This window comes from Vipera berus, assembly GCF_964194415.1.
Source record: "Vipera berus genome assembly, chromosome: Z".
Taxonomy (NCBI): Eukaryota; Metazoa; Chordata; class Lepidosauria; order Squamata; family Viperidae; genus Vipera; species Vipera berus.
In genome coordinates this window covers 26,651,655-26,678,126 of record NC_138205.1, presented here as the reverse complement: position 1 = coordinate 26,678,126, position 26,472 = coordinate 26,651,655, and the positions used below count along the sequence as shown (strand labels likewise).

The following is a 26,472-nucleotide window of genomic DNA, read 5'->3' as shown; positions in this document are numbered from 1 at the left end:
GTATGTCAAAATGACAACAAACATGAATAAAATCATGCCTATTTTGTCACTTGTTTCCCTTGCCCATCTTTGAAGATATCTACATCTAGAGCAGCTTTGACAGCCTCTTAAAATTTTTGTCCTATAATTACATAATCTCTTACCATTGGATAAGAGATTACCATTGGATAAAGTGATTAATAACAGATGCATTCAGAGACACTCAGCTTGAGAAACACTAGTCAGAAGTGTAGCAGTAACATCTGGGGTAATTTTTTCAAAGCCTCTTTCACTTCCTTGTTCCTCAAACTGTATATAAGGGGATTGACCATAGGAGTGAGAATGGTATAGGATAGGGAGAAAAGTTTGGTTGAACTTCTTATTAATGGGTCATCTGGCAGGAGGTAAACAATCATTAATGATCCATAAAAAATGGTGACAACAATTAGATGAGAGGAACAAGTAGAAAATGCCTTTTTCCTCCCAAGTGTTGAAGGGTTCCTCAAAATGGCCAATATGATGAAAATGTAAGATGCAATGGTCAACATAAATAAAGGAAATGTAAATATAGAAGATAACAGAAAGGCTATTTCAATGAACAGTGAATTATCACCACAAGCTAACTTACTCAGAGGGACAAAATCACAATAAAAATGGTCAATTTCATTGAAGCCACAATATGTTAACTGTGCCATCCATGTGACCACTATTGAGACAGAAAAACCACCACCTACCCAAGACCCGGTTGCTAAAGAGATACAGACCTTTTTATTCATACATAAATGATAGTGTAGTGGTTGGCAAATGGCTAAATACCTATCATAAGACATTACAGAGAGAAGACATGTTTCTGTAGTCACCAGAAACCCAAATAAATACAACTGAGTAAAACAGCCAGAAAACGTTATATTTCTATTCCCTGTTATGAAGCTGGACAGCATTCTGGGCAGGATGGTTGAGGTATAGCAAATCTCCAGACAGGATAGGTTTCCCAGGAAAAAATACATGGGGTTATGAAGATGTCTATCAGTCACTACCAAAATTACAAGGATAAGATTCCCAGTCATGGTAATAAAATAAATGATAAGAAACAGTAAGAAAAATAGAATCTGCAGTTCAGGCTGATCTCCAAATCCGAACAAGATGAAGCCTGTGATGATGGTTTTGTTTTCCTAATGGAAAGAGTTTATATATATATATATATAAAATCATATCAAAATGAAAAATAGCAATGCATGCATGAGGAAAATTATTTATATAATTTTCATGTAAATATGCATTTACATAATACAGATATTATATAAACATTAGAGAGAGGTAGATAGACAGACAGACAGACAGACAGACAGACAGACAGACAGACAGACAGACAGACAGACAGATAGATAGAGATATTAATTGACATTTTATCACTCAGAATTCAGATAGTTGGATAAGAAAATATCAACCTAGATGGGTTGTCTTTTTGATTCCTTGCTACTGTAGATGTACAGAATGTACATCTGTGTCTAAATTGTACAGCAATATAAAATATAGGAGTAGCTGCAAATATAATGCTAACATTATCATATTCTTCCTTAAGGTATGGATAACTTTTGTAACAATGTGATCATATCATTGAACTAAGTTTCTGAATTCTTACCACATTCATTGATAAGATAGTTCAGCATGTATTTGAGCAACAATGTTACTTGGTTGCCTCAAAAAGATGCAATTTATCTAACTTGTTCATAACTAATTGCTTTTATTTTCTCCAAAGAGAACTTTAGACTCATGAGCCAATATTCTTATGGGTATTCTTTTAAGATGTTACGGGGATTTCTTTCAACATTTACTTCTTCGATATTTTCATATCCTTACTATGGGAAATATTTGGTAGTAGTTGAAGAATGAAATAAACATAGCATGTTCTATTTGAGTTGATCTATAATTTTCTTGACAAATAAAGAAATTTCATTCCATTTCCACATAAATGTTGGAACAATGCATCAAAGCAAATTACACTTTGGAAAGATTTTTAGAAATACTTCTCTCTGCCTAAGTCCCTGGGTGTCTTTCTTCTTTAAATATAAGATCTTATGTGCAATACAGAAATGCTATGAATTAATGATTTTTCTATTCATTTGAAACAAAAGACAGATGGAAAGCAGGAACGTACAGGGATTCATCCCAGTAAATTGAAGATCATATACAATTAAGAAAATTAACAATTATTAAATGAAACCATGATGAAAAGTGGATATAATCAAGGACAATCATACTAAACTTTCATAAAGCTTTAATCAGGAGATTTGTGAATATCTTCTTATTCAATTTATTTGTCTGCTTTCTATTTACTGTCTTTGAAATGGATTGATGCAATGGGGCCTAGAATATAAGGTCTGTAATTTCAAAGGTTTATTCAAAATGTAAATTACTAATAAAATATGTAATGAAATTTGATCTTTTTCTGTGTCAGTATTATATAAATTGTTTTGTATTGTCTTATATGAAGAAAATACAAAGCAATTAATAAAATATCATAACCTAGTTATATAAAGGTTACGGTGAATAATGCATTTATTGGGATGTAAACCTACTGAAATCTGTAACATTAACTTCCAAGTAGACATACAGTATACAGAATTATATTGCCTGGATATATTTCCATTCATAAATAAAGTTACATAGTAGCAGAGTATTTCTTGCAATTTTCTTCTGATACATGAGATTGTCATGTTTATTTTTCTTTTATCAATCATTTTCTTTGTTTGAAAAAAGTGGCATATAATTACATTGTTTTTATCTTGTTTTTGGTAACTTTCTCTTTTTTGTATTTCTATAAAACCTGTTATGGTAATTGAAATTGGAAAGAAATTTTGTAATAAAAAGAAAATAAATTTAGTTTCATTGAGGATAGGAGAAGTTCTTGTAGTAATATCAGCAGAAGAGGAAGACTGAAAAATTCAGTTTTCCTCTCCCATTTCTTTAAAACAAGACTGTTAGATTTATCAAATGATCTGCACAGTACAGATATTTAATACAGATTTTTATTATTGAATTTCAGAAAATATTGCTAGGCAACTGGTGGTACTCAGATGTTGCCATACCCTAAAAGTGGTACAATGGGTGAAAAGGTTGAAAAGCCCTGACCTAGCAAGGTGTCAAAAACTTGATGACCAAAAAAAAAAAAAGGGAAAAAGTGATGAAGTACAGGTAGTCCTCAACTTACAACAGTTCACTTAGTGACTGTTCAAAGTTACAATGGCATTGAAAAAAGTGCCCCCCAAGCCACAGATGAGCAAGACACCTGCATGCCCACCCAGCAGTGCTTTTCCTCCTGTCCGATGTTTTCATTGTTGTGAGCACTTCTGTTGAGGATTGGCAGTGGGGGTGGGGTGGGGTGTGTTTGTTTTTTATTCCCCCCCCTCTGCTGAGTGGTTGCAGTAGGTTTTGGTCACTTCATATGACCCTGGGACACTGTGACCATCATAAATATGAATCAGTTGCCAAGCATCTGAATGTAAATCACAAGACCCTGGAGGTGCTGCAACATTCCAGCTGATCGGCACTTCTTTTGGGCTCAGTAGCACCAGGATCAGCGCCGAGCTCCAGCTGGAGCCTGGCGCTGATCCTGGTGCTTCTGTTGAGCCCTGACAGCCCTGCAGCTCCAGCCATCTCTCGCTCAGGCTTGTGCGGTGCTGCCACCCGTTCAGCTCATTCCCCTCCCCTGCTACCAGTTTTCTAGGATGGTCGTGTACCACCTGCCAGGTGCCAATGTACCACAGGTGGTACCCGTACCACTGGTTGAAAAGCCCTGCTCTATGGAACAAGGAAATGAAAGAAGCACTTAAGAAACTACTGAGACCAAATATAAACTAAAGCTAATTTGCCTAGCAGTTATAAGATTGAAACTAGGCAGGGCGACAGTATACAGCCTTGCCGGACTCCTTTCCCAATTTTGAACCAATCCGTGATTCTGTGTCCAGTTCTCACTGTTGCATCTTGGCCCACATATAGGTTTCTCAAGAGACAAATAAGATGGTCTGGTATGCCCATCTCTTTAAGAACTTGCCACAGTTTGTTATGATCCACACAATCAAAGGCTTTAGCATAGTCAATGAAGCAGAAGTAGCATGAAAAATGAGTGCAATGGTGCGATACTTTGAACATTCTTTGGCAGTGCCTTTCTTTGGAATTGGAATGTAAACTGATCTTTTCCAATCCTGTGGCCACTGTTGAGCTTTCTAAATTTGCTGGCAAATTGAGTGTAGCACTTTTACTGTATCGTCTTTTAAGATTTTGAATAGCTCAGCTGGAATATTGTCACCTCCACTAGCTTTGTTGTTGCTCAGCTTTTCTAAGGCCCACTTCCCTTCACATTCTAGGATGTCTGGCTCAAGGTCAGTGACCACCTCATTGTGATTATCAGGGACGTTAAGCTCATTCTTGTATAGTTCTTCTGTGTAATTTTGCCACCTCTTCTTAATCTCTTCTGCCTCTGTTAGGTCCCTGCCGTTTTGGTCCTTTATCATGCCCATTTTTGCATGAAACGTTCCCTTCATCTCTCCAATTTTCTTGAAAAGATCTCTGGTCCTCCCTATTATATTGTTTTCTTCTATTTCTTTGCACTGTTCATTTAAGAAGGCATTCTTATCTCTTCTAGCTATTCTCTGGAATTCTGCATTCAATTGGGCGTATCTTTCTTTTTCTCCCTTGCCTTTCGCTTCCCTCCTTCCCTCAGCTATTTGCAAAGCTTCCTCAGACAGCCATTTTGCTTTCTTCTTATTTTGAATCTTAGTCTAAATTTGTGAAATTGGACCAAATCTCCACATAACACAACATTTTTAATTATTTTTTGAGGTGAAGAAAAGTTTGGTAATAATGATTAAAATATAATTGGGGAAAGAAATCTAGTAGAAAGATTGACCAAGTCCATCCTCACCAAGAAGTTCATTGAAAGGCGTTGAGCTAGTCATGTTCTTAGTTTTCCAGATCATATTAGCTCAATATTTAAATATAAGGAATTAAGTGAAATAGGTAGTTCATTTTAGAATGAAAGTTTTGGGGAGAGCAAATAACCCATTAGTAATAATGAATTATAACAGGTGAAATATATTTTCATCGTTTACACCCAACAAAAAGTGACATTTTACCCCAAATCTTTTTCACTGCCCTTTTAACTTCCTGATTTCTCAGTGTATAGATAAGTGGGTTCAAAACAGGGGTAATTGCACTATACATAAGAGTCAACATCATGTCTCGTTGAGATGAGGTACCCACTGTAGGAATCATGTAATTAAGCAACACAGGAACATAAAGTAAAGCCACCACAGACAGGTGAGATCCACAAGTGGAGAAAGCTTTTTGCCGCCCACTTTGGGACTGCATTTTGAAGAGGAGGAAAGTAATAATGTAAAGGTAGGAGAGGACTGTGATAAGAAAAGGGCCAATTGCAATGCAGCTGGTCACAGTATTGAGAAGCATAAGGCTGAGTTGTGTGCTACCACAAGCCAATTTTAACAATGGTTTTGTATCACAGACAAAATGTTCAATGTGATTTGGTCCACAAAAAGGTAGATAAGCAGTCACTACTGCATGCATCAACGCATGAAGAAAACCAGTGGACAGGGAAGCTGCTGCCATCAGTATGCAAACCTCTTTTCTCATGATGACGGTATAGTGCAAAGGCTTGCATATAGCAACATATCGGTCATAGGCCATGACACCAAGAAGAATAGCTTCACTGCTGCCCAGGAAATAGAAGAAGAACAGTTGGATCATGCAGTCATTGAATGAAATGGTCTGCAGTTCTGACAGAAAGCCAGAAAGCATTTTGGGTACTGTTGTTGAAGAGTGGAAAATATCAAGGCAGGAAAGATTTCCAAGGAAAAAATACATGGGGCTGTGAAGTTGTTGTTCAATTAAAACTACAATAAAAATAGTTCCATTCCCAAGTAAAGTTGCCAAATACAACATCAAAAAGATTGCAAAGAGTAATTTCTTAAGTTCCAAGACTTTGCCAAAGCCTAGTAAGATGAATTCACTAACTTCTGTTTGGTTTTCCATCACTAAAAAGGAAACAGAAGGTGATATCAGTAGACAAAAATAATTGTTGAGTGCTACAAACAATACATTTGGCAAATCAAACATAATAAAACTTAACTAATAAGATACGAGTCTATAACAAATAACAGATAAAATGAAAAAGGCATGGAAATTTTTATATACATTAATACATAATTTTATTGAAGTAAGAACATAAGATGTTTACAATAGCAAAAGGTAAGCAGAGACTATTCATGTTTCTTAATCAGAATAAACCTATTCAAAGAAGCATGTAATTATAGCATAATATTATTTGTCACCTTTGAGAAGGATGCTTTTCTGAATGTACCTATATATTGTAACTATGGAATATTTGATTATATATCCCAGAATTGAATAAAACTTCTTTTTTTTAAATTCACAGCAGCTACTATAAATTACTGTTGCCACTGATTTTTCTTGGAAAATATTGGTGGTGGTATTGAACAAATACATCTTCACTTAGTAATAAAGAAAAAAACAAATCTGTACCTGAATGTCAAATCAATTCTATTTAGCCTATTTATTTTATCCATGCACTTAATCATTCCTTTCTGGGCAACTGTGATATATATCTCATCTGGTTACTTGTATGTTTGAAAGATTATTCTGGGTTAGGTTATTGCTATTAGGACGTAAGAGCCACATTTATTTTATTATATGGACAAGCGGTACTCAATGTGTGGTCCTCAATGGAACTGCATCTACATAGAGGGAAGTGTATAGTGGGGTGCCCCAGGCCTCTGTTCTGGGCCCAGTTCTCTTCAACATCTTCATCAATGATTTAGATGAGGGCATAGATGGTGAACTTATCAAATTTGCAGATGACACCAAGCTGGCAGGAATAACCAACATGCCAGAAGATAGGCTTAAGTTAGAGAAGGATCTTGACAGACTTGAACATTGGGTGCTATCTAACAAAATGAAATTCAATGGTGAAAAAAAATTTTTAAAAAAAAAATAGGCAAGAAAAACCAAATGCACAGGTATAGCATAGGTGGTACCTTGTTCAATGGTAGTAACTGTGAGAGGGATCTCAGAGACCTAGTGGACAATCACTTCAACATATGAGCCAGCAATGTGCTGCAGCTGCCAAAAAAGCCAACATAGTCTGAGGCTGCATTAACAGAGGGATAGAATCAAGATGATGTGAAGTGTTAATACGACTTTATAATGGACTTGAATACTGGGCGCTATCTAACAAAATGAAATTCAATAGTGAAAAAAGTAAGGTTCTACATTTAGGCAAGAAAAACCAAATATACAGGTATTGTATAGGTGGTACCTTGCTCAATAGTAGTAACTGTGAGAGGGATCTTGGAGTCCTAGTGGACAATCACTTAAATATAAGCCAGCAATGTACTGCAGCTACCAAAAAAGCCAACACAGTGCTAGGTTGCATTAACAAAGGGGTAGAATCAAGATCACATGTATTAATACCACTTTACAATGACTTGGTAAGGCCACACTTGGAGTACTGCATCCAGTTTTGGTCACCACGATGTAAAAAAGATGTTGAGACTCTAGAAAGAGAACAGAGAAGAGCAACAAAGATAACTAGGGGACTGGAAGCTAAAGCATATAAGGAACAGTTGCTGAAATTGGGTATGTCTAGTTTAATGAAGAGAAGGGCGAGGGGTGACATGATAGCAGTGTTCCAATATCTTAGGAGTTGCTACAAAGAAGAGGGAGTCAAACTATTCTCCAAAGCAGCTGAAGGCAAGACAAGAAGCAATGGATGGAAACTAACCAAAGTCAGAATTTATAATTTCAGACAATTATCCAAACATTTACTGCTGGTAGAAAGGTAAAGTGCATTTGTGTAATCAAATATACCACACACTGGTCATATACACACATTACATGATATATTTTGATACTTACTCTCCTGCCAAGAAACATGCTGGAATATACTAAAATGGGATTATGTAATTTGAGGATTGATCCATGTTGAGTACCCTGGTAAAAAAAAATAAATGATTTTCTTGTGTGAACCTCAACAAATTTTCCCTTTCTTTATTTTGGTCTTTGTATTATTAATGATTGGATTCATTCATGAAACTATTTCTGTGAGGCTTTTTATTAAATAGGCAGAAAAATATTTAAAACTGATATAGAAAACAGTAAAGTCAGTAACTGTATTAATAAAATCCACCTTATTCATTTCAGTATGAGGAAGTCAAAGAGTTCATAGGACACTACATTTGCTTCAAATGAGGAAAGTTTGAAAATGAGGGAAATATTGAAAATGATACAATGTTCAGCTACACTGGAATTGAAAACAGAAAAAGTGAGTCACTTACTGAAGAAATTTTGAAGGCTTCCTGACACAGCCAAGGAGAAAGAAGTTTGTAAATTATAATTTTTGTAGAGTTCTGGTCCTCAAAAGTCAATGTTAACTGAGACGGCGAAATTAGGAGAAGGTCCTTAAATAATAGCATTGCCATTCTTCTTTGCCCATTGTGTTCCTTGGCTTCCTGAAACTATGGAACTGGGGACTCAGGAGAAAAGATGAGAGCTAATGTCAGAGCAAGAGAGAAAGGCGGGGTTTTCATTCTTATTTTATAAGATATTTCATTGAAAAGAATTGGTCTGTTGCTCTGATAATAAAGAGAATGGACTAAAATGAATTCATAGGCTCCGGCAATATTATATTTCTATATAATTATTGGATTCATCTCTCATTATTTTTCCAAGACTCAGCAATCAGTGTGGCAGATATAAAGGCTTGGAGGAGATGTTTGAATGATCTTAACCTGGAAAAGTGATTCCTGGATCATTTTAAATATTGTTTTAATTTCCTGTTCCTTTTAGAAACAACATATACAAAAGATTATGAGAGAGACAAATGATAACGTCCAGAGGTTTATTTTCCCCCCGAAACTGGACTCCTTTTCCCACTAAATTTGCTTACCAGATACCTTTTAGTGCATGTAACTGTGTTGTTTGTTTTTTTTTGGAGCTTTGTTTCCTGTTCCACTCCACCCTATCTCTCTTGATTTTGCTATAGTATTATGTTTGAGCAAACATTGACATACAATATTGAAAGCAAATCACACAACACTTTAATTTTGTACCATACATATTCACAGATTCTATTGCTTTTATTAAATGACTAAAGCAGCACTACCCATCATGCCACAAGTTTTGGTTTTTTGTATGTGTGTGAAATGTCATGAACCAAGGAACATGTTTTATGTCAAGATGGCTCAGACTGATACCCATAACCTTCAGACACTGATAATATGAACCCAGCAAGAGTAAAGAAAATGTTTCAGCATCCAGAAAGTATAAATGGGAAGTCTAAAAGTAGTTAGACAACACCATTATTGATTCTAAAGGAGATTTGTATCAAATGCCTAGATGATAAACCTATGTAGACTACTGTGAACTTTCCAAGGAATAATGTATTACTACTATCTAACCATATTTAGATTACTTTGATTTAATTTTATTGCAGAAAATTGTCATTATCTCAGCAGCTTATATTTATAATTTTCAATTAGTCCAAGAATTGCTGTGACATTTTTGAACCAAGTGCTGCTTGCAGCACAGTGTTATTATGCATATGTTATTGTTATTGTTAGATTCATTTAGTAATACAAAACCCTTCAGAAAGGGCATCAAATTTAAGATAATTAAGGTCTGGAAACCACATTAAAAACAGATTGCAATTATATTGTATTACAATACTTCACAGATTATCAAACAATGTCCCTCAATCTTGACAACAGCTAAAATGTTGGTAATGTGTGCAGCTTCTCAGAAAATCATGAAGCCCATGAAGAGTTGGGCATTAATAAATTTAAATAAATAAAAAAATCCCTAGATGTAGAACTTGATAATATCAATCTATTTAAATCTATATAGACAACAACAAACCTTGCAAGAATTGGGGAAAGGTGTTATTTGGCATATATAAAGACATATACAGTACATAGATATGTGAGTAGCCACCAACATAACATGTTTTTAAGGCTCTGGTTTGATATTTTTGTTTTTTGCTTTTAATTTGACGTTAGCCATCAAGAGTCATAACTCAAAGTCAGGTGGTCATATATGGAGAGAAAGGGAGAGGGAGAGGGAGAGGGAGGGAAGAAGAGAGAGAGAAAGAGAGTTCTTATTGGTTGGTAAACGGGTCCTTGGTCTGGCTAGAATAAAGCATCCCAAAAACAGTCCGACTAGATTTATTGGTAGTATTAGTTTGAATCAACAACTAGTACACTCCATAGATGCACAGAATGAGAGTTCCTTTCTTTATCCTGCCCTTCCTTCTCTATTTTACCTATTTTGGTGTACATCTAGATTGATGTACATGTGATTGAAGGAAAAAAAATATTTAAAATGGAAATGAATAAAACACAAACATATATGTTTTGCTAAATATTCAGACACATCATACCTCAATGAAACTTCTTGCTCAATTATGTAAACTTGACAACTAAAGATGATAATGTCTTAAGAGGAAAGAAACACATTTTTACGAAATACAAAAAAAACCCCCTCAGAGCAGAATGTATCTTCAACAATTTTTAACTTTGCTTCTGTGTTTGATTTAAAAAACAAAATTTATTCCACTTGGGAGAGAAAAAAAAGAAAAACACACAAAGTGGTATGCTCATATGGGAATAAATCTACAGAATTTAAGAACATAAACAATTAGTTCAATCAATTAATACTACTTAAACATAATTTTAAAAGGCAACTCCATTTTTTAAAGAGACTTGAAAAAATCACTTCTCTATTGACCATCAAACTTAGAAATTCTATTATGGAATCTGGTTAGAGTTGAACCTGCAATACAACCAAGGAATAGATAGAGAGATGATAGTTAATAGATAGATAATTTATTGCCTCCAGAGTTTAGAGGATTATATGTCCTGATATCCATCTTAAAGGTTTCTGGATACTCAGAATATTGAAGAAAACTATATATAAGATCCTGCTGTCTAATTTGAGCTTGTTTTCTACATGCATAATGTTGTCCCCATCTGATACCAACTGATGTTTTCCATAGTATCATCAGCCCAGCTCAGGATGGCCACATATAATTAAGTATTATAAGGAGAATGATGGCATTATACCTCAAACCAACAGCTGACTTCACCTTGCATTTTCCAAATTTTCTCTGGGATTTCCCCCCAAAATCCTTTATTCCAGACAAGGAGTTATATAGATGTCCATGGCATGTAGAACCATACATTATGACATCATTCATATTAAAATTCATGTAGAACCATATATTATAACATCTTTCATATTTATTCTAATGTGAATTTTATCAGTTTTATTTGTTTTAGTTTTATAGATGTGAGTTTTGTAAAATGTTCCACTACCTATAGTAAATTATTTACAAATATTCATATCACAATATTTTCTTATTGTCTCAGTTTGGATCTTTATTGATATCTAAATTGAAAAAGGCAATGTACACATGTGTAACACCCATATGCTTGGGGTTCGATAGCCTTATTTAATCCTGGCCATCAAAGGTAGCTCCGTACCAGTGCCTTCATCCGGACTATCCCCAGATGGCTTTCATGAAGAGACTGAAGCACATGGTGCCTTAATGAACTGGGGACAATAACCCTACTCCCCCAATAAGATGCAGCCTTTATGAGCTGAAAGCTCATGTCTCCGTGTGAAGTAGCTCTGGACCTCTGGTCCTAGGCTATCTTTCAACCACCCGGTGTGAACCCATGACAACACTCTGCTTAGAAGTCTCTCTGTGGCAGTTTCTGCAGCAACATGCCCAGCATGGAGGGGAAGTTCAGGTAAATCTTGAATTGACAAGATACGTGCTGCTGGAACTGGAGCAACCTTAAGCAGCATTCAAACAGACATGTGAAACAGTTCAAGTAAAAATCCCAATACATTACAGGTTTGTTAAAAACAGATCATGCCAATCAATCTTATTTAATTCTTTGACTAAATTAGTAGACCAGTGAAATGCTGTAGACATAGTATACTTAGACTTCAACAAGGCATTCAACCTACTTCTTGGTAAGTTAGAAAAATGTGGGATAGATAGTATCACCACCAGATGGATTTATAACTGACTCACAAACTTTATTCAACCTTAATGAAACTACACTACATGGAGGGAAGTAAGCAGTCGGGTGCCACAGTGTTCTGTCTTAGGCCCAGTACGCTTCAATATCTTCATAAATGACTTAGATGAGGGAATAGAAAGGGAACTCATCAAATTTGACACTAAGCTGGCAGTAATAGCCAATACCCAAGAAGACAAGTTCAGGATCCATTTTTTTGACAGATTTGAATAATGGGCCTATCCAGCAACATGAAATTTAATATGAGGAAAGCAAGGTTTTACACTTAAGGAGGAAAAACCAAAGGTACAAGTACAGATTGGTCAAAATCTGGTTCAAAAACAGTAAGAGGAGAGGAACTTTAGAGTCTAGTGTACGATCACTTAAACATGAGTCAGCAGTGTGCAGCAGCAGACAAAAAAGCTAATACAATCCTTGGTTGTATAAAGAGACATATAGAATGAAAATCACATTAAATATTCATACTGCCTTAACAAGATCACATCTGGACTGCTGCATTCAGTTTCAGTCACCACATTACAAAAAACATGTTGAGACTTTGGAAAAAAAGTGTAAAGAAGAACAACTAACACGATTAAAGGCCTGGAGACTAAAACATATGAAGAATGACTGCAGGATTTGGATTTGCTAATCTAGAGAAAAGAAGGACTAGGGGTATTGATATCAATTTTCCAGTCTTTGAGAAGTTGCCACAAAGAGGAGGGAGTCAACTTATTTAGCAAAACACCTATAGGTAGGACAAGAAACAATGAATGGAACAGTGATAACGCTTGCCTCTAGAAGTTGTAGGTCAGGGGTGTCACACTGCCGGTCCACAGGCCGGATGCATTATCCAGAAGCTGTGCCCACCCCATTTCCGGCAATGGCAAAACCTGCCCAATACGTTGCACAACATCACGTGATGTCATGAGTTTGACATGTCTGTTGTAGGTGCTTCATCACTGGAGGTTTTTAAGAAGACACCAGACAGTCATTTGTCTAAAATGGTATAGGATCTCCTGCTTGAGCAGGGCACTGGACTAGAAGACCTCCAAGATCCCTTGCAGCTATGTTCTGATTAGATCAAAAATATCCAGAAACCATTAAAGACAGCCATTGGCAAATGGGGATCAGTTGTCTTTAGAAGTGTCTGATTTTTTTTTCAAAGTAACCTGAGGATATCCACAAAACTTCACTATAAACAATATATTTTATTACATGTAGAAAAGCATATTTGCGTACTTCAAATTTAATGAAAGGGAAGAATGATAGTGTTCCTGAATTTAGATTTAGCATGGCTGAAGTAGGAAATATTTTACTTTGATGTAAGAATTAAACATCCCATTTTGAAATGAGAGTAAACAGAAGATATTTCTCTGTTATATATTAAGTAACATTATCACAAAAGTCATGCCTGTGTGATTCTTATAAATTTCAACATAAACTAGAATAACTAACACAATGCACAACAAAACTAGTTAAATATCTGCCTAAATGACCAATAAAATATTTATAACATTAAATGTGTCTCCCTAACATACCACAAAACATAATAATCTTGTATTAAATCTTTCAATTTTGTTCATATATCTGAAACAGGAGAATTCAAAAATTCCTTTCCAGAGATACATTATACATAGACATATACAAAGAGAGATCATCATTCTTTTACCAGAAGGTGAATATTTTTCTGCCAAAAATCACTTTCATCACCATTTTAACTTCCTGGTTTCTCAGGGTATAAATAAATGGGTTCAAAACTGGGGTAAATGCACTATAAATTAGTGTTACTATCATGTCTCGTTGAGAGGAGGTACCCACACTGGGAAGCATATAATTAAATAACACAGGAATATAGACTAAAATTACTACAATTAGGTGGGATCCACAAGTAGAGAAGGCTTTTTGCCGACCAACCTGAGATGTCATTTTAAAGAGAAGGTAAGTAATAATATAAAAATATGAAAAGACTATGAAGATAAAAGGTAATATGGCAATACAGCTGGCAATGATACTAAGGAGCATAAGATTGAGGTGTATGCTTCCACAAGCCAGTTTTAACAAAGGCTTGATGTCACAGATAAAGTGCTCAATTATATTTGGTCCACAGAAAAGAAGGCGAGCAGTCATGATTGCATGAATCAAGGCATGGGAAAAGGCCATAAACCAGGCAGCTGTTGCCATTAAGATACAGACATCTTTTCTCATGATGAGAGTATAGCGCAAAGGGTTGCATATTGCGACATAGCGATCATAGGCCATGATTCCAAGAAGTATGCCTTCAGTTCCACCCATGAAGTAGAAGAAGAAGAGCTGGACCATGCAGCCATTGAAGGAGATGGTTTGTAGTTCTACTAGAAATCCTTGTAGCATCTTTGGAACAGTTACTGTGGAATAAATGATGTCAAGGCAGGAAAGATTTCCAAGGAAAAAATACATGGGTTTGTGAAGGCGAGGTTCAGCTAAAACTACAGTCACAATAGTACCATTGCCTACTAATGTGGTCACATACAACAGAAGAAAAATTCCAAAAATTCCATACTGAAGTTCCAAATCATTCTTTAGTCCCAGCAAGATGAATTGTTCCACCTTAGTTTGGTTCTCCATAACTAAAAAGGAAGCAGACATTTGTAAATGTGGATAGAAATAATAAATAAATGTTGATTAGTGTTTTTCCAGTTTCTTATGACCACAAAGAAGTATATAAAGCTTGGCAACATAAATAATGAATATATAACAAGCTACTTATTTGAAGCAAAACTCACTTCTCTCTATGGTAAAAACTGAGATGAGGCATTAAGTATTTAAATAAATTATGTAACAGAAATACTTAAAGCTCTACAGTGGCAAAACCCATGCATGCATTATCAAACCTTATTAGTAAGAATTAAATTGGTCATATAATGTTCTTTGTCATATCTGACAAAGAAGGATGCTACTTTAAATTGTGTGCCTTGAGTCTGAAAGATGAACTTTTACAGTAGTTCATATGGAAAACCCAATCCCATAATTCATCTAATCAAGTTAGTGGAATTTTATTTAATCTGAAACATTTTTCAATTTGTCCATTACAGAACTTTCATATAAACATTTCATAAATACTTTCTGCTTGCACATTGCCTATGAGATAACTCTTATTATTTTCATTTTCTAGAAAATATGGATGCAAGTGATCTTTGAAATCACTAATGTCAATTTCAAAGAAATACACTTGCTAGTACATAGATTAAAAAAAAATCAGACCAGAGGATTCCAAAGCAGCAAGGAACCTGCACATATATAATATTATAATTTTGACCCTTTCACAATATTGCTTTTGCTCATGTTTAATTAATTTTTAAGTAGTGTTTTAATATTTTTATTGCACAGTGCCCAGAGTCAATTTGTGTGATATGGCCAGCCATACGAACATGATACATACATACATGCATGCATACATATTGTAAGAGAAATTAATCAACAGGTGATCATTGATAACTTATGCTTATTTCATCTGTCTTAGAGCTTATTCTTGATGACTTCTTGATTCCTAGGTTGTACTACCAACAATTACATATGCAGACAATTTCCTAACCATTCAACAGTAGCTCAAAGGAAAATCATTATTGCATCTATGTGCTCCCTATTTCTTCAATTCTAGTCCATGCAGTTGTAATCTATCACAAATCTGACATTATTTACCAAATGTGAAATAATATTCATTTATAAAGATTGAGTTTATGCAACATAGGTAGCATTAGTGTAGAATGAATATAGCTCTGGATTGAGTTTTCTCTAAGCTCATTCTTCTTGCAGATATTTTATTAACAGTCTGGGTACTATTATCAGTCCCTTGGCATGGGTACTGAGGGTGGTTGCCTATTTATATGAAGCTGCTTCTCCAAATATCCTTTTATGGATTTGGGCAGGATGTGTTGATTGAGTTATTTCTTTTTTTATTGCCATGCTATTATCTGGTGCTTATTATGGTGATTAGAATCTAGTTCCTGCTTATCTCATGCAGGGAATAACCATATAATTTTTTAAAATGATATCTATCTACTCAACCAATTATAGCACAACTGATACAGTTCATACACATTAACAGCAACAGAGAGCCACTTTGGTGAGGTGGTTAAAACACCAGGCTAGAAACTGGGAAACCAAAGGTTCTTAGCTCCACTTTAAACATGATACCAGTTGGGTGGTCTTGGGTCAGTGATTCTCTCTCAGTCCTAGGAAGGAAGCAATGGCAAATCACTTTTGAAAAAAAAATGTCAAGAAAACAGCAGGGGCTTGTGCAGGTAGTCACCAGAAATCAAAAACTGATTAGAACCTACATTAAACACATTTCAGAAGCCACCAATAGGATACTAACCTCAGCAGTGTTTTGAGATAGAGAAATGTGTTTGTTTTTTATATAGAGTAGTCGTTCTATTAGGCTTTTTTGGAATGTGTTGGCTGTTTTTCTTCTTCTTCTTTGATTAGCATGTTATTGCCTGCTGTCACACAAATAGACCTTATCAGAGAGGGGGGGAAAAACTTACAAAGAGAAACAACTGTGGATCAGAGGAAGATAGTAAATTAAATTAATTTACCCCCATCTTATTTTATTAAAGCAAAAAACTCCTCTCTTTATAATAGATAGTGTACAACTTACTTGGTTGCTTTTAACACTGAGAACTTATCGTTGCTCACTTTGTGCTCCCTAAGATGTGCTAGCAACAATTAAAACTGTAAACAATTCAGCAGTAGCAGAAATTGTGATATTTAATAATAGGCTAGGGAAGTAATAAAATCTTTGATAAAAACTATTTTAGCTTTCCAAGCAAAGTTAGAGAACTAATATCCAATTATATGTGGTCTCTTTTATACATTAAACTTCAATTATTTCACAACAGCTCATAAACAGATCATTCTGAATTCATAAAATCATTCATAAAATTCATAAAATTCATTCTGAATTCATAAAATTCGATATTCTGTTATTAATGTCTTTTTGGAACTGAGCAATGATGTCCTAGAAATGACTTATATGGGTCACAAGAGAATATTGTTATTTTTTTAGGAATTTTTCAAGGTTGAGAATATTGCTAAATTGTAATCCTAGCAGCTAGGATGCTTTCTGTGCAGCATGATAAGAGGACTGGTTGCTATACATTTAGAATTCATTTAATCTTGTTTAAAGGTGCAAACTGCATTCAAAATTAGATTACAGATTTTCAATAAAATGCTGCCAATTAGATAAATATGTATTTTATATGCATACACACACACATACACACACAAAGAGAGAGAGAGAGATTAATTTGAAAAGACAATAATAAAAGTAGTTTATTATTTCCTCCTGAAGGGAAACCTCTATCTCAGTTGTCTTGCACAAAGGCTGAGAAGGATTTTTCTTCCATCAGATGCATCTGAAATTCTTCTCTGACTCAATAATATAAAATATGTACCATACAGTTACATACATACATACAAGTGTGTGTGTGTGGGGGGGGGTTGTGGTTTTTTTAGGTTTGTTTTTCTTTTGTAATATTAGAAATAGCTTTGATTACTCAAAAAAAGCAAAGCTGGAACATGTTATATTAAATTGAATAAACAGAATAAGTACAACCATTTCATTACTTAAGAATATGTTTAAAATAGTTCATCATGTTTACAAGTAACCGCAGCTGGATTTATCCATTGTTAAGATACTTCAAAAAGGGATACTTTCACATCTCCATGATGGCAAGAAAAAGTACATCAAATAAATCCTGATAACACAACAAAATCAAATATCTGTTTCTTTTAAATATTCAGCTAGTTCATACCTTTAGAAAATTTCTTGCCCAATCAAGAATGAAATTTGAAGATAGAAATTTGAATTGTGTATACTTTAAGAAGCAGGAGATAAACTATAACAGTTTATTTCTTAAATGTATGTAGTTGGATTGTAAGAATAAACTGTCTTACTAGAATGTATTCCAGTGATTTTTTTTCTAGTTCATCATGTTTTTTGAGTTTATCATGAAATATTCTCAGCTGCCACTGGAGAAAAGAAGGTACAGTCCACAGAGTAGCATCCTGCTGTGTGAGTAAATATTTTGAATTTGAAAATGTAATCTATTCGTCCCATCAATAAGTATATTTTTAAAGACTAAGGTTAATTTCCCAAGGTAATAGTACCACAATGTTCTTCCTGACTGATAATCAAAACAATCTGCTATGATAATAGGCCAATCCAATATAAATAAGAATTGTGAGGAGGGGGTGTACATGAAAGCAATTTGGTAAAGCACACCTATAATTAAAAAGTACATTATTCATTTAGAATACAAAACTATATTTGGCCAAGTGTGATTAGACTCCCAGGAATTTGTTTCTGGTACATAAGCTCTTGATGTACATGCAAAAAACAAAAAACAAAGTAACAATAATCATAATAACAAAGTAATAATAATCATAATAATGATACCAATAAGAGAAAGTAGAGGAACATATGAGAAAGATAATAGTAATACAGCCATACTTAATATACTTATAGTTAAGACAATATTGTGGGAATTAGATGTTCACCAGAAAAGAAAAGAGAGAGAGAGAGAGAGAGAGAGAGAGAGAGAGAGACAGACAGACAGACAGACAGACAGAGACAGAGAGAGAGACAGAGAGACAGAGAGACAGAGAGACAGAGAGACAGAGAGAGAGACAGAGAGACAGAGAGAGAGACAGAGAGAGAGACAGAGAAAGACAGAGACAGAGATCTCTGTCTCCTTACCAAAAAGTAAATATCTTTCTGCCAAAAATCACTTTCAATGTTGTTTTAACTTCCTTGTTTCTTAGGGTATAAATAAATGGGTTCAGTACTGGAGTAACTGTACTATATATGAGTGTTATTGTCATGTCTTGTTGGGAGGAGCTACCCACACTGGGAAGCATGTAATTGAACAACACAGGAATATAGACTAAAGCCACTACAGTTAGATGGGATCCACAGGTGGAGAAGGTTTTTTGCCAATCACTTTGGGATTGCACTTTAAAGAGAAGATAAGTAATAATATAAAAGTAGGAGAAGAGTATAAAGATAAAAGGACTCATAACCACACAGCTGGTTACAATACTGAGGACCATGAGATTGAGGTGTATGCTTCCACAGGCCAGTTTTAACAAAGGCTTGATGTCACAGATAAAGTGCTCAATTATATTTGGTCCACAAAAAGGAAGGCGAGCAGTCATGATTACATGCATCAAGGCATGGAAAAGGCCATAGAACAGGCAGCTATTGCCATTAAGATACAGACATCTTTTCTCATGATGAGAGTATAGCGCAAAGGGTTGCATATTGCAACATAGCGGTCGTAGGCCATGATTCCAAGAAGTATGCCTTCAGTTCCACCCATGAAGTAGAAGAAGAAGAGCTGGACCATACAGCCATTGAAGGAGATGGTTTGTAACTCTACTAGAAATCCTTGTAACATCTTTGGAATAGTTACTGTGGAGTGAATGATGTCAAGGCAGGAAAGATTTCCAAGGAAAAAATACATGGGTTTGTGAAGGCGAGGTTCAGCTAAAACTACCATCACAATAGTTCCATTCCCCACTAATGTGGCCAAGTACAGCAGAAAAAAAATTCCAAATGCTATATACTGGAATTGCAAATCATTCTTTAGTCCCAGCAAAATGAATTGTTCCACTTCGGTTTGGTTCTCCATAACTAAAAAGGAAGCATAAAGTTATGAATGTGGATGGAAACAACAAATACCTATTGATTAATGTTTTGCCAGTTTCTTATGACCAGAAAGATAGAAGTATATAAAAGTATGGAAAGAGAATAGCAATAATGGAATGTGACCAATATGATATGTCTGAGAAATAAAGAACAGAAACCAAGCTATTTATCTGAAGCAAGGCTCATTTTTCTCTATGGTAGAAATTAAGGCATAAGCATTAGTAATAGCAATAAAGGAGATTGTAGCTCGGGTTTGAAATGTGGGGCACTTGGTACTCTCTGAGCATGATTATTTTCTTGTAGAATTTTCATTACCCAAACTAGGTAACATCATCAGTGCTAATTCTGATGATGTCTAGCATAATGATGTTAGTTAGTTTGGGAAATGAATTGTCTGTAAGAAAACAACCAAGCTCAGAGAGCAGCAAGGGTGCTCCTAAAGTAATATCTTTATATCTCTAATAATACTTAGAGATATACGTACTATCTCTACAATGTCAAAACTTTGTTGTTGTTAGCTGTGAAGTCCTGTCCAACCCATCATGACCCCATGGACAACATTCCTCCAGGCCTTCCTGTCGTCTATCATCTTCTGGAGTCCATTTAAGCTCACACCTACTGCTTCAGTGACTCCATCCAGCCACATTATTCTCTGTTGTCCCCTTCTTCTCTTGCCCTCAATCTTTCCCAGCATTAGGCTCTTCTCCAGTGAGTCCTTCCTTCTCATTAGGTGGCCAAAGTATTTGAGTTTCAACTTCAGGATCTGGCCTTCTAAAGAGCAGTCACCGTTGATTTCTTCTAGGACTGACTGGTTTGAATGCCTTGCAGTCCAAGGGACTTGCAGGAGTCTTTTCCAGCACCATAGTTCAAAGGCCTCAATTCTTTGGTGCTCAGCGTTTCTTATACGCCAAATTTCACAGCCATACATTGCAACTGGGAAGACCATAGCCTTAACTTTATGCACTTTTGTTGGCAGGGTAATGTCTCTGTTTTTTAGGGTGCTGTCTAGATTTGCCATGGCTTTCCTCCCGAGGAGCAAGCGTCTTTTAATTTCTTGGTTACAGTTCCCATCTGCAGTGATCTTGGAGTCCAGGAAAATAAAATCTGTCACTACCTCCATTTCTTCCCCATCTGTTTGCCAGGAATTGAGAGGGCAGGATGCCATGATCTTGGTTTTCTTAATCTTAAGTTTCAACCCAACTTTTGCACTCTCCTTCTTCACCCGCAACAAGAGGCTCTTTAGTTCTTCTTCACTTTCTGCCATTAGAGTGGTATCATCTGCATATCTTAGGTTGTTGATATTTCTCCCGGCAATCTTAATTTCAACTTTTGATTCATCTCGCCCTGCCTTTCTCATGATGTGCTCTGCATACAGGTTAAATAGGCAGGGCAACAGTATACAGCCTTGCTGGACTCATTTCCTAATTTTGAACCAATCAGTGGTTCTGTGTCCAGTTCTCACTGTTGCTTCTTGACCCGCACATAGGTTTCTCAAGAGACAAATAAGATGGTCTGGTACTCTCATCTCTTTAAGAACTTGCCACAGTTTGTTGTTATCCACACAATCAAATTCTTTAGCATAGTCAATGAAGCAGAAGTAGATGTTTTTCTGGAACTCCCTAGCTTTCTCCATGATCCAGCGTATGTTGGCAATTTGATCTCTAGTTCCTCTGCCTCTTCAAAATCCTGCCTGTACTTCTGGTAGTTCTCGATCCACATACTGCTGGAGTCTAGCTTGTAGGATTTTAAGCATAACTTTACTAGCATATGAAATGAGTGCAATGCGATACTTTGAACATTCTTTGGCACTGCCTTTCTTTGGAATTGGAATGTAAACGGATCTTTTTCAATCCTGTGGCCACTGCCGAGTTTTCCAAATTTGCTGGCAAATTGAGTGTAGCACTTTTACTGCATCGTCTTTTAAGATTTCAAATAGCTCAGCTGGAATACTGTCGCCTCCAGTAGTTTTGTTGTTGCTCAGCTTTCCTAAGGCCCACTTCACTTCATATTCTAGGATGTCTGGCTCGAGGTCAGTGACCACCTCATCATGGTTATCAGGGTTATCATTCTTGTATAGTTCTTCTGTGTAATTTTGCCACCTCTTCTTAATCTCTTCTGCCTCTGTTAGGTCCCTGCCATTTTGGTCCTTTATCATGCCCATTTTTGCATGAAACATTCCCTTCATCTCTCCAATTTTCTTGAAAAGATCTCTCGTCCTCCCTATTATATTGTTTTCTTCTATTTCTTTGCACTGTTCATTTAAGAAGGCATTCTTATCTCTTCTAGCTATTCTCTGGAATTCTGCATTCAGTTGGGCGTATCTTTCTTTTTCTCTCTTGCCTTTCGCTTCCCTCCTTTCCTCAGCTATTTGCAAAGCTTCCTCAGACAGCCATTTTGCTTTCTTGCATTTCTTTTTCTTTGGGATGGTTTTAGTTGCTACCTCTTCATTTTAGTTGCTACCTGCTTAATTTTGTACTCCAAGGGGAAACTTGCCTGTTATTCTGGTTATCTTTTGGTTTCCTACTTTCGCATTCCAATCCCCCATGATTATAAGGACATCATGTTTTGGTGTTAGTTCTATAAGGTGCTGTAGGGCTTCATAGAACCAGTCAATTTTATCCTCTTCAGCACTGGTGGTTGGGGCATAGACTTGGACTACTGTGATATTGAATGGTTTGCCTTGGATTCAAACTGAGATCATTCTGTCATTTTGGGGATTGTATCCCAGTATTGCTTTGCCTACTCTTTTATTGACTATGAATGCTACTCCATTTCTTCTGAGGGATTCTTGCCCACAGTAGGATACCTGATGGTTATCTGAATTCAATTCACCCATTCTTGTCCATTTTAGTTCACTGATTCCTAAGATGTCGATGTTCAGTCTTGTCATCTCTTGTTTGACCACGTCCAGCTTTCCTTGATTCATGGATCTTACATTCCAGTTTCCTATGGAGAAAAAATCTTTAAGCATCGGACTTTCCTTTCACCACTAGATACATCCGCAGCTGAGCATCCTTTCGGCTTTGGCTCAGTCACTTCATTCTTTCTGGCACTACTAGTCCTAACCCTCTGCTCTTCCCCAGTAGCATATTGGATGCCTTCTGACCTGAGGGGCTCATCTTCCAGCGTCATATCATTTTGCCTTTTGGTACTGTCCATAGGGTTTTCATGGCAAAGATACTGGAGTGGGTTGCCATTTCCTTCTCCAGTGGATCACGTTTTGTCAGAACTCTCTGCTATGACCTGTCCATCTTGGGTGGCCCTGCATAGCATATCTCATAGCTTCATTGAATTATGCAAGCCCCTTCGCCATGACAAGGCAGTAATCCATGAAGGGGTCAAAACTTATCCAGGCATTATTAGTTGTTAGTAGTAAGAATTAACTTGTTCAGTCCAATCTATCTATCTATCTATCTATCTATCTATCTATCTATCTATCTATCTATCTATCTATCTATCTATCTATCTATCTATCTCTATCTCTATCTCTATCTCTATCTCTATCTCTATCTCTATCTCTATCTATCATCTATCTATCTATCTATCTATCTATCTATCTATCTATCTATCTATCTATCTATCTTTCTATCCATCCATCTATCTATCTATCTATCTATCTATCTATCTATCTATCTATCTATCTATCTATCTATCTATCTATCTATCATATAATGTTGTAATGCTTTACCTTTGCCTGGTTGCACACACAGGGTGTGTTCTTCCCAATTTTCAGGGGGTTGTGAAAGAGCTGGTGATCCCGCACTGTGAGCTGAAGGGAGCAATCCTAAACAGAAGGAAATTTCAGGCCTTTCTCATCACCCAGCTGAATATTTTTTTCTAATGGCAAATTCTGGGCTTTGCTTTACTCTTTAATGTGCAGAATTGAAGAGGAAAGTATGCTGTCATGCAATATGGTCAAGTAAGCTTCAGAAAAGGGCCAATGGGTACTTCTCAAGCAGTTGTTGAACACAATCAAGGAACATCAGGAACAAAGGAGACTCTTTTTCAGATTTCTTCAAGTGATTGTTCCTGTTCAGAAATGGGTGTCCTGCCATGAGCCACTCCTTCTGAATCAGCTTCTGAAATCCAGCAATGGTCCAAAAATGGGGAACCAACATCACCTGGATAAGAGATGCCACACCACAGCTTAGGTCTTACGTTTCTTCCTCTTGTAAAATTACTGAAACATGTTTGCTGTCCAGCATATAGACCAACCAGTTCTGCATAATGCTTCAGGAAGTTTCTCACATACTTCAGCCAACATAAATTTTCCAGCAAGGAAAGCCACTTCTCAAAAGGCTCATTCACACACAACTGCTTCAGTTTGAGGAAAGCCATCTTTCATTCTTACAAACTGAATTCATGCAACACAATCAAGTAGTAATGATTAGAACAAATGTAGCTGTGTGTTGGGTTTTGGTATTTTCTATATTCCTTTTTCTTGCAGACATTTCATTAGCAGACTAGATACTATCATCAATGCTCTGATTTGGATAGCAAGGTTTGTTGGTTGGTATATATGTACGTAGCTGCTTCTCCAAATAACCCTTCATGGATATGAGCAGGATGTATTGCTTGGCCTATTTCTTTGACTGGATATACTATTACCTGATGCTTACCTCATTAGCATTTTCTAATGTAGGGAATAGCCACACAATTTTACAAAAATATCAATCCACTCAACTGGCACAATTTAAACATAGTAACAACAACAAAGAGCCAGTTTGGTATAGTAGTTAAAGCACCAGGATAGAAACTGGAAGACTGGGAGTTCCAGTCCTGATGACTTCTAAGTCATAGCTAAGCTATGATACCTAATGTGCTAATCAGTTGTTGGGAGACTTGATTTGCACTGTGGTGGGAGAATGGAACCTGTAGAGCTGATTTTTGCACATTTATTACACAAACACTCAGTTCAAATATTGCCATTTATATTGTAGAGGATAATCATATTAAGTAATTTCCAGTTTTAATTTTTGGCTTATTAATAAGAAATATAAAGAAGGAATACTTTATTTAATCTAGGTTAAAAGTATAAACTGCATCCAAAAATAGATCTCTTTCTGAAACCGTTGCAGATTTTAAATAAAGTGCTATCACTATATATATATAGTTTAGCACATGTAATATATATTGTTTAGAATGACAAGATAATCTAGGCAATATTTAACTTTTCATTTTAAAAAGTATACAATATACTGTAAGTAGATTATCTTTACATCCAGAAGGAAAACCTCTAGTTTGATTGCCTTTCAAAAAGGCTGAGAAGGATTAGATGCTTTTGAAATTCTACTCTGAATCAATAATATAAAATATATGCTGTACATATGCATATATTCAAGGATGGGTATGCGGTTCTGGTTTTGTTTTGGTCTGTTTTACTTTCTCTTTACTTTCTTAATAGTAATAGTAGTTTTTGTTACTCCAAATAATAATAATAATAAAGCAGAATATGTTTAAATGGGATCATCTTTACAAGTGACCCCAGTTTGTGTTTGTGTGTCTGTATGTGTGCACCTGTGTGCATGTGAGTATGCATGTATGTTACCATGTTGAGCATTCTGTTTTTTATTGTGCTCTTCATCTGGATTTAGCCATTGTTAAGATAGTTCAGAAAGATACTACATCAAATAAATCCTGAGGATAACATGCCCAGATCAAATTTCTATTATTTCTCTTAGATATTGTGATAGTTCATACCTTTAGAAAATCTCTTGCCCAATCAAGAATGAAATCTGAAGATAGAAATTGGAATTATGAGAAGCAGAAGCAGAAGATATCAATTGCATTTATTTAGATGGGTTGCAAGAAATATTTCTTTTATCCTAGAATATATTTCAGTGATTTTCTAGATTTCATCATGTTTATAAAATATTCTTGGCTGCCACTGGAGAGAAGCAGGTGCAATCCACAGAGTAGTGTGCTCCTCTGTGAATAAATCTACTGAATTTGAGAATGTAAATTGTTTGTTCTATTAAATGATACCATTTATAAATATTTTTAATGGCCAAGGTTCATTTCCCAAGACACTGGAAGAATACCACAAAACTCTTCCTGACTAATGATCAAACCAAAGTAAGTCTGCTACAGTTTATTTAATGGTGGACTAAATCAATATACATAAGAACTGTGGGGGAGACAGGTATATGAAAGAATTTTGGTAAAATACTCCTATATAATAAAAAGTATTTGGAGTTCATAAAATGCAAAACATCCTGCTTTGAAATGGGAGAATATGAAACAGCAAGTATAGGTAGTCTTCGACTATGACCAAAATTGAGCCTCAAATTAATGTTTTAAAGTAAGAAACTTGTTAAGTGAGTTTTGCATCATTTTATGACTTTTCTTCCCACATTTTTTGTGAATCACTGCTGTTGTTAAGTTAGTAACATGGTTATTAAGTGAATCTAAATTTCCCATTGACTGCTTGTCAGAAAGTCACAAAAGGGAATTACTTGACCCTGGGACACTGCAACCATCGTAAATATGAATGAGTCGTGATAGGAAACACCTAAATAATAGAGTATTTCTGAAGGGAAGATGTTAATTATTGTTGTCCTTGAACTGATCTGAGAAATCAGAATGAAATTCACCTTCATCTGGGAAATTTCAATGAAGGGCCTTGAGTGACTCATTCTCTTGCTTTTTCCTCTCAGGTTATTTCAAAATAAATTTTCTGGTTATAGC

The 26,472-nt window shown here is 35.7% G+C and overlaps 3 protein-coding genes and 1 pseudogene across 4 annotated transcripts; all 4 read right to left on the bottom strand.

Annotated features, from left to right (window-relative positions):
• Positions 1 to 221: 221 nt before the first annotated feature.
• On the bottom strand, positions 222 to 4,937 carry LOC308678866 (olfactory receptor 2AP1-like; the record flags this gene model as incomplete). Its single annotated transcript, XM_081346099.1, has 2 exons — positions 222 to 1,129; positions 4,904 to 4,937. 2 exons carry the CDS (start codon positions 4,935 to 4,937, stop codon positions 222 to 224), a joined length of 942 nt encoding a protein of 313 aa, XP_081202225.1.
• A 142-nt stretch (positions 4,938 to 5,079) lies between these two features.
• LOC308678865 (olfactory receptor 12D1-like) lies at positions 5,080 to 6,027 on the bottom strand (the record flags this gene model as incomplete). Its single annotated transcript, XM_081346098.1, has 1 exon — positions 5,080 to 6,027. One exon carries the CDS (start codon positions 6,025 to 6,027, stop codon positions 5,080 to 5,082), a length of 948 nt encoding a protein of 315 aa, XP_081202224.1.
• Positions 6,028 to 13,763: 7,736 nt separating this feature from the next.
• Positions 13,764 to 14,702, bottom strand: LOC308678864 (olfactory receptor 12D3-like; the record flags this gene model as incomplete). The annotated part of the gene is made up of 1 exon (XM_081346097.1): positions 13,764 to 14,702. One exon carries the CDS (start codon positions 14,700 to 14,702, stop codon positions 13,764 to 13,766), a length of 939 nt encoding a protein of 312 aa, XP_081202223.1.
• Positions 14,703 to 18,830: 4,128 nt separating this feature from the next.
• Positions 18,831 to 19,768, bottom strand: LOC308678863 (olfactory receptor 12D1-like; annotated as a pseudogene). The gene has a single exon. The product of its transcript is annotated as an olfactory receptor 12D1-like (transcript).
• Positions 19,769 to 26,472: the final 6,704 nt, after the last annotated feature.